At 40.3% G+C, this 9,779-nt stretch overlaps 1 protein-coding gene across 1 annotated transcript; it reads right to left on the bottom strand.

Annotated features, from left to right (window-relative positions):
• Positions 1-8,941: 8,941 nt before the first annotated feature.
• On the bottom strand, positions 8,942-9,394 carry LOC104892714 (14 kDa proline-rich protein DC2.15-like). The gene has a single exon (XM_010678701.2). It carries the CDS (start codon positions 9,392-9,394, stop codon positions 8,942-8,944), a length of 453 nt encoding a protein of 150 aa, XP_010677003.2.
• Positions 9,395-9,779: the final 385 nt, after the last annotated feature.

Here is a 9,779-nt window from a genome sequence, read left to right as displayed (position 1 = left end):
TGTATGATATATATTGTACATTGACTTAATGAGAAGGCAAGACATTTTCAACCCTAATTAAGTTTCCTCATGGTATCAGCGCCTCTCTCATTTTTTTTCCTCAATATCTAGTAGTTTCCGGTTGTCATGGCTGGCGACGAGCAACCGCCACCACCTCCGCCCACCGTGAACATTACTTCTCCTTTTTATCTTGGTCCAGGTGATAGACCTGGTGATTTTATAACTCCGACGCGTCTGCGGCACGATAATTATGACGACTGGTCTGCAGATGTTCAAATGGCTCTTGAGGCTCGACGTAAGTTCGGCTTCCTTGATGGTACTATCACCGACGCCGTCCCTCCTTACACCACCGCGGATTGGCGCACGGTCAATGCAATGCTTATCTCCTGGATTACCAATACTATTGATCCCGAGGTACGCATGACTCTAACCAAATTTAGGGATGCTTCTCGCTTATGGGAACATCTTCGTACACGCTTTGCATTAGTTAACGGCCCCCGTATTCAGCAAATTAAGGCTGCTATTGCAAAGTGTGAGCAACCTAAGTCAATGTCAGTTTCTACTTATTATGGGAAACTCAATTGTTTGTGGGAGGAACTTTATAAACATGAACCACTCATTACCTGTACATGTTGTTCAACGTGTGATGCTGGTGTTCGTCACGAACAACGTCGCGACGCCCAAAAGCTTCATGATTTCTTAATGGGCTTGTGCTCAGATCTTTACTCTACTCTTCGAACCAACATTTTATCTACTGACCCCCTTCCTTCGCTGGATCGTGCCTTTCAACTAGTGGTCCAGGATGAGCGTGTAAGGTTGGCTCAGAATGTTGGTACTGTTGACAAACCGCAAGCTGTTTTGGGCTTCGCTGTGCAAGCCTCTCGTGGCCGCAATACGGGTGATCGTCCCGTGTGTAGCCACTGTCACAAAGTGGGTCATGATGCTGCTCGTTGTTGGTCTCTTGTTGCTTGCTCTCACTGCAAGAAGTATGGTCACGATGCTGCTAAATGTTATGAACTTATTGGTTATCCGGAAGGTTCGGGTAAAGGTTCCAAGGCTTCTATACCTGCTCGTGGTAGTGCTCGTCCATCGGCGAAGGCTAATGTTACTCACGGCCCTCCTAGTTCTGTTCCTTCGGACCCTTCTTCGTCCTCTCATTTGTTTACCGCTGATCAGTGGAAAGCTCTTGCTGGCTTGATTGGTAATATAAAAGTTTCCGATGAGCGTTTGAGTGGTAAGTTCAACTCTAATGCTTGGATCATTGACACCGGGGCAACCCATCATGTGACTGGTACTTTATCTTGGTTATTTGATTTGGTTGATGTGTTTGATTGTCCTGTTGGCCTTCCTAATGGGGCTACTGTTCTGGCATCCAAGAAGGGCTCTGTTCGTTTGTCTGATACTATCACTTTGTGTGATGTTCTTTATGTGCCTACTTTCAGCTGCAATCTTATTTCGGTTTCACAATTATCTCATGATTTGAATTGCATTGTACAATTTAACTCTTCTTTGTGTGCTATACAGGACCCTCAGAGGGAGCTGATTGGAACGGGTCGTAGGCGGGATGGACTATATTACTTTTGTGGAGGTGATACTGTTCAGCATGTGTCTGTCAATGGTGTAGCTTCTGATCTGGAGTTGTGGCATCGACGTTTGGGGCATCCTTCTGAAAAAGTAATTAAGTTACTTCCTCATCTTTGTGATCATAAGGGTAGTTTGAATAAAGCATGCGAAATTTGTTTTCGTGCTAAACACTCTAGAGATAAATTTTTTTTAAGTGACAATAAGGCTAGTAGAATTTTTGAGAAGGTTCATTGTGATCTTTAGGGTCCTTACAGACATGTTTCATCTTGTGGTGCTCGTTATTTTTTAACTCTTGTGGATGATTTCTCTAGAGCTGTATGGATTTATTTATTGGATGATAAAACTGAAGTTTTTCGCATGTTTCTAGCCTTTACTGCTATGGTTGAGCGTCAATTTTCTCAAAATATTAAAATAGTTCAAAGTGACAATGGTACTGAATTCAATTGTTTACTTGACTATTTTTCTGCTTCTGGCATTATCTTTCAAACCTCTTGTGTGGCCACTCCTCAGCAAAATGGGAGGGTTGAGCGCAAACATCAACATATTCTCAATGTCGGGAGGGCTTTGCGTTTTCAGGCTCATCTTCCTATTTATTTTTGGGGGGGAAAGTATTTTAGCTGCTGCTCATCTCATTAATCGAACTCCTTCTCCTTTACTTCATAATAAAACTCCTTTTGAACTTCTCTATGATACTTTGCCTGCTTATGAGGTTATTCGTACTTTTGGTTGTCTCTGTTTTGCCCACAATCACAAAACAAAAGGTGATAAGTTTGCGAGTCGGAGTCGTAAATGCGTTTTTGTGGGGTATCCTTTTGGGAAAAAGGGTTGGCGGTTGTTTGATTTAGATACAAAAGAATTCTTTGTATCTCGTGATGTTAAATTTTTTGAGGATGAGTTTCCCTTTATGACCTCCGATTTGTTGCCTGTTGCTCCCTCTAATATGTTTCCAACAGATGAGGTTCTAATTATTGATGATGATTTTGCGGATACTGGACCTAGTACTTCTCTTTCATCATTCTCTCCTTCACAAAATTCCCCATCTTCTCACCCCACCTCAATCTCACAAAATCAGCCCATAATGTCTTCCACCCCACAAAATCAGTCCAGCCCATCTGTCGCTGACTCCAATCCAGCGTCCCCTACCCCACTTTCCTCTCCCTCTATCTCACCTGCTGGCCCACCAGCTTCTTTTTCTCCTCCCGCTGGCCCAGGCCCAGCATCCGTGTCCCCCTCATTTCACACGGACCAATCCAATCTCTCCTCTCCTCCTACAAGCCCAATCTCCGTTTCTTCTCCCACTTCTTTAAACACGGCCCAGCCCTCTGATTTGGCTCCAAATATGATTCATGATACCACTAGTAATGTTTTGGGGCGTGGCAACAGGGAAAAATTTCCCTCGGTTAAATTACGAGATTATGTGACTCATTCGGTGCTTGTTCCTAGTCCATCTTCGTCTGCCTCGTCTCCATCGCCTTCCTCAGGTACTCCTTATCCTATAGCTCACTATATAAATTGTACAAGCTTTTCTGTGAATTATCGAAAATTTCTTGCTGCTGTTGTTTCTACTCCTGAACCCAGGTCTTTTAAGGAGGCTATGCGCGACCCCAAATGGCAAGCTTCTATGCAGGACGAGATTAGTGCCTTGGAAGCTAATGGTACTTGGACTTTGGAGGTTTTGCCACCCGGTAAACGGGCTCTGGGTAGTCAGTGGGTTTATCGCACCAAGTACTTGTCTAATGGTGCCGTTGAGCGACTAAAATCGCGTCTTGTTGTTTTGGGCAATCATCAAGAAGCCGGTATCGATTATAATGAGACATTTGCTCCTGTTGCCAAGATGACTACAGTTCGGGCTTTCTTAGCCATTGCCGCCTCCAAAAATTGGGAGCTTCATCAAATGGACGTTCATAATGCCTTCCTTCACGGGGATCTCCATGAAGAAGTATATATGAAGTGACCTCCCGGTTTTCAGTGCTCTAATCCTAACTTGGTGTGTCGTCTCCGCAAGTCTCTCTATGGCCTGAAACAGGCTCCTCGTTGTTGGTTCGCTAAGCTCGTTTCCGCCTTGACAGGGTATGGTTTCTTGCAATCCTATTCAGATTATTCTCTCTTTACACTCACTCGTGGCTCGACTCAGATTAATGTCTTGGTGTATGTTGATGATCTCATTATTTCTGGGAATGATTCCGCTCCTCTCACTATTTTTAAAGCTTATCTGAGTGATTGTTTTAAGATGAAGGATCTTGGCTCTCTTAAATATTTTCTTGGCATTGAGGTTGCTCGTAGTTCTTTTGGTTTGTTCTTATGCCAACGAAAATATACTCTAGATATTATCTCTGAAGCTGGGTTGTTGGGTGCCAAACCTAGTAGTTTTCCTATTGAGCAGAACCATCGTCTGGCTCATGCTTCGGGCCCTCCGTTGGTTGATGCTGTGGCTTATCGACGCCTAGTTGGGCGTTTGATCTACTTGGCAGTTACTCGTCCGGATCTAGCCTATTCCGTTCATGTTTTGTCACAGTTTATGCAGGAACCCTTACAGGAGCATTGGGATGCTGCTTTGCGCGTGGTTCGTTATTTAAAAGGTACTCCCGGCCAGGGTATCTTATTGCGTGCCGACAGTGAGTTATCTTTGCAGGGTTGGTGTGATTCAGATTGGGCTGCCTGCCCAGTTACTCGTCGTTCTCTCACTGGTTGGATTGTTTTCTTGGGCAATTCTCCTGTTTCTTGGAAGACCAAGAAACAGCACACTGTATCTCGCTCTTCTGCTGACGCAGAATATCGATCCATGGCCGCTATTACTTGTGAACTCAAGTGGTTGAAGGGTGTGTTGCTTAGCATGGGAGTTCATCATCCCAAATCCATCCCCTTATTTTGTGATAGCCAGTCGGCTCTGTATTTAGCTCAAAATCCTGTCTTTCATGAGCGTACAAAGCATATTGAGGTTGATTGTCACTTTGTACGCGATGCTATCACTGATGGTCTTATTGCGCCTTCTTATGTCTCTACAAAAGCTCAACTTGCTGACATCTTCACCAAAGCTCTTGGCAAGTCTCACTTTGAGTTATTATTATCCAAGTTGGGCATTTTCGAACCTACCAATGCTCCAACTTGAGGGAGGGTGTAGAGAGTTTTATGGATGTATAATATTTAGTTTCCTAAAATGTATAGGTTTCCTAGTTTGTATGATATATATTGTACATTGACTTAATGAGAAGGCAAGACATTTTCAACCCTAATTAAGTTTCCTCAGTTAGAGATACCTGGTTGGATGATGCATAGGATTTGCAAGCCATATCTCCCCTTCCCTGAGTGTGTGTTGCACTTTATTCACTCTATCTCGGTTATTCACTCTACCCCAAAGGGTTTTTATACAGCCTTAGCATATAAAGCCCAATTTTCATTTTTGACCCAACTTGACCCTTTGAGTTGGATCTTGAAAGCTCCCTCGACTTCGAAAGTCCAATTCTTCATCTGGTTACTTTGGAGAAATGGGATTCCTCAAATTTTCCTCCTATTTCAAAGGAGGATTATTAACTCGCCCCTGTGCTCCCTATGTGGGTTGGGTTTGGAAGATATATAGCCAGCGCATTCTCCGAGAGTGCCAGACTAGCACCCAAGTTTGGGCTCTCCTTCCTTCTGCTGCTTCTTTCCAGCAAACGGAATTTCCTAACTGGATTAAGGCCTATTATTTGACGTCAAAGTCCATCTATATGGGCCTCCGATGGGCCACCAGCATCTTTCCTTGGGTCTATTTTGGAAGGCTCGAAACGTTTATATCTTTGAGGAAAAGCAAAGTTCCCCTGCTATGATTTTTGCCAAGGCTAGCTAAGTCCCAAGCGTGGAGTTTTTCATAAGCCATGAGGAATAAATATTTAATTATTTCGAACCTCATCACCCCCTCCTTATCAAAGTGGAATTATTTCGTGCCAGGTATGGGTGGGCCTGTGCTGCATCCACATTTCAAGCCCAAAGGATCTTTCATGTGAAGGGGAGTGATAGAGTATTAATATTAATCATGGGCTTCAACCATCAGCTTAAGCTTTGGTTGAGATGGTCCTCTAACAATCATGTTATTGAGAATTAGCTTGTTTAGAAGCTTTCATTAAAAATATTTAATTAATTTTTATATCAAGAAGTTGATAGTAGTTAATTCTTTCATTGATTGTGGTGGTACGAGTTGAAATTTCTGTTAAATAAGTTTGGTTTCAATCAAATAGATTTGAGTTTTAGTTACATGCATGTATTTGAGTTTCGGTTATATAAGTTTGGTTTCAATTAAATATATTTGAGTTTTAGTTACATGTATTTGAGTTTCAGTTATATAAGTTTGAGTTTCAGTTAGATGTATTTAAGTTTTAGTTATATAAGTTTGAATTTCAGTTAGATATATTTGAGTTTCAGTTATATAAGTTTTAGTTTCAGTTAGTTTTGATCGTGTTTCAGTTATATAAGTTTTAGTTTCTGTTTGATGTATGTGAGTTTCAATTAGATGTATTTATGTTTTAGTTGTAAGACTGTTGATAGTTTTATGATCGTGAGTTTCAGTTAGATAATTGTGGGTTTTAGTTGTATGATTAGCGGTTTCAAGTAGATAATATTATTGGTCTAACTGAAACAAAAATATAGCTAAATGAAACAAAAATATAGCTAATTGAAACAAAACTAGAGCTAACTGAAACAAAACCAAAGCTAACTGAAATACTACTGGTAGTATTAGCTAAAACAATAATATCAACTGAAACAATATTCCTATCAACTGAAACACTAAACTTATTAACTGAAATCATTTCCATTCAATTCCTTTTACTATGCTATCTTGAGTGAGAATCAAACAAACATAACTTTTTGCAAACATTACCAATTAAGATATCAAGTATTGTAAAATAAAATAGGGAAATCCCCAATGGTGACCCTCAACTTTTGCGAATTCTCAATGGTGACCCTCAATTTTTTTAATTCCCAGCGGTGAACCCCAACAATTCGCCACTTCCCAAACGTGACCTTATAGAGCTAATTACGGTTAATTACCGTTTATTAGAAGTTAATTACCCCACCCAACTCTCACTCTCTCTCCTCACCCACCTTCCCCAATCTGCCTTACCTCCATAACCTCCCTCACTCTAGCACATCAATCCACCACTACCGCACCTAAGCTACAACACCGCCAGACTAACCGTACATTATTCTGTCGCCAAAGAAGCAACCCCCCAAAACAAATTACTACTATCATCTTTTACATACTGTTTGAAAGCAGTCCCTTTAACAAATTTTATGTTATTAGCAGTAAATTTATATGCTAATTAATGGTAATTAACTCTATAAGATCATGTTTGGAAAGTGGTCAATTGTTTGGGTCACCACTGGAAGTTTAAAAAACTAAGGGTTACTACTGGAAATGCGCAAAAGTTGGGATCATCACTGGAAATTTCCCAATAAAATATCAGGAGCACTAATATGCCATCATCACATGGCATATATCTTAAATTTTTTGATTATCATGAGCGGTAGGGGTTAATATGTATATGGCAAAAGACAGTGGAATTAAATCAGGAGATGCGTGCATCAATTGATGATTGCTTTCCATGGAGCGTGAATGTTTTTCATTTTTTTTCAAGGTGATTATCGCATGAATAAACCAGAATTTACATGCCCCTCTTTGCCCCATTTCCCCATATAAAAAAAACACACAAGACAATCTGAAAAATACGTTGCAGTATCATTGCCAAGCACAATAGTGGAAACGCAGAGACGGGAAAGCATTATGCGCGCTGTCACCACTCTTCACCACCAACTAGGAAAGAGTTGGTTAATAATACCATACGTATCGCCATTGCCGATGCCATCCTTGGGAATGTCGAAGAAGGCTTTAAGGGTTAATACGTATTGCTCTAGGTTAATTGTACTTTCTCTCTTCTAACTCATCTATGACGGTTTGACCAAATGGTTTGATCAGACCATCTGCCCTAATAGTTTCTCTAGTCCAAAATTCAAGCACGCAGGCAGTCTTGGGCTTTATATGCTAAGGTTGTATAAAAACCCTTAGGGGTAGCGTGAATAACCGAGATAGAGTGAATAAAGTGCAACACACACTTAGGGAAGGGGGAGATATGGCTTGTAAATCCCAGCATGCATCATCCAACCAGGTATCTCTAACTTTTATGGCCTCCTCTCCAAGGGACAAAGGCTCGTGAATAAGACTCCTTAGAGGACCAATACCTAACCAATTATCCCCCAAAAAAATTATGTCATTCCTATCTTCCATGCACAACCCAAAGACTATTTTCCACTAACACCTTCCACCCTTTCCCAATTCTTTTCCAAACCGGGGACCCGTACTTGAATCTAGTCACATGCCTAGAGTGAACATACTTAGAAAAGATGCACTGGCTTGCTAGGTTACTCTCAGGTTGACTCAATTTCCATCCCAACTGCACTGGCTACATTGTTCACTTTATCTAGTCTTATTTTGAGTAAATAAATTCTAGAGAAGTTAGATCTTACGGTGATGAGCTATATGTATGAAAACGAGCAATTAAAAGTGAAGAAAAAGAAAGAATCAAACCAATTGGTTCCAATTATTGTAGTTACTTGCGTCTATATTATGGATTATTATTATTGCTTGCGAAGAGGATATATCTATATAGGGTTATTTGGGTAGGGCCACAGTCATAAAAAACACGATAAATCGTGTTGAGCTATGATCGTAGCACTTTCTGGCTTTCTATATAACAAAATGAAAAGGCTTATGTATTTAATTTTTTTGTCAAAAACCACAATATATATAGATAATGAAATGATTATATATAGAGGGATCAAGTGAATCGGTCTGATCAAATCTCCCGGAGTAATTATTACTAAAGAGAACACATCCAAAAATGAAAGTTCAATTTATCATAGTCTAATTAATCAACCACAACACATGCACATATAAAGTTGACATTATCATTGTAATTGAAGGGCAAATTGGTAAATGCATAGGCTACTTCGAGATTACTAGTAGACTACTACAGTATATATATCATATATATTGATCATTGCTTGATATACGAAACACATTTAGCTAGTAAATTTATCATTTCTTATTATATAAAATACGTTATTAATTAAAATAGAACGACATGTTTTACTTGTACAGTAATTAACTTATAGGTGAGAATCAACCAACAGGTCTCTCCACCAATTTTTATTTTGATTATTTAGACAAATAAGTTGTGAACCAAGTTAGTTAGTTACATAGGATAATGTATTCTCTATGAACAACTTGGAGCCAACATAAGTAGAGTATTTCTAGGCAGTAACTTCCTTCCCCTAGAGGTAAGAGGTTACAACCTAGAGGCTAACAAGAAATTAAACTCGATCATTAATAAAGACGAGGACAATCATAGTGGGCAGGAGTGTCAAGTCCACAGACTCTAAAGATGGCATGGAGCTCTGTGGCAACAATATCTAGAGGGAGTTCTTTAGGGTAACCGCCAAAGAAACTACCCAAGAAGCCACCAATGATGCTGTTAACAAGACCAAGGGCGGTACCGACAATGTTGCCTAGTCCTTGAGATGGTTCTAGTCCTGGAGCAGGTGTTCTGAGGATACTGCAGAGGCAATTAGCCGCACCACCATTGGCAACTCTAGCTAGGCGTTGACAGCATTGGCTTTCTGATTGTCTACCAGGAATGACATCCCTTAGTGAACCAGCAATGTCTGCACACACATTCAGGTCAGGGCAACTAGTTGTAGTTGGACGAGGAGCAGCTGACACAAGTGCAAATAAGGCTAGGTTAACCATAAAAAATGCAACCATTGATTTCGAGGCCATTTTTTGGGGGTGGGTAAAGGAATAAGAAAAGTAAGGCTAAGTTGATTACTTGTGTATGAATGTGTGTGTTGCTTTGGGATGAGATGTGAAAGATTAGCTGCATGTCATCAGGTTTTTATAGACTGCGTGGAGGGGCTACTTGGTAATTTCATTCTTTAATTCAGCTCTACTACAAATCCCAATTACGACTCTCAAAAAATTTTGAGTATTGATTATATTAGATCACGTAATTGAGTACACCCTTCATTGCCAGTTGTATGAGAAACTATAATATAATTTAGTGTTATATACAATATGCATGTGACCGTTTGAGAACTTACTTGATGAGTTGACATTAGTCGGTTTTCAAATTCCACACTTTCCTGGTGTAAGTCTTTCATGATCT

This window comes from Beta vulgaris, chromosome 5, assembly GCF_026745355.1.
Source record: "Beta vulgaris subsp. vulgaris cultivar EL10 chromosome 5, EL10.2, whole genome shotgun sequence".
Taxonomy (NCBI): Eukaryota; Viridiplantae; Streptophyta; class Magnoliopsida; order Caryophyllales; family Amaranthaceae; genus Beta; species Beta vulgaris.
This window is presented reverse-complemented; position numbering and strand designations above follow the sequence as displayed.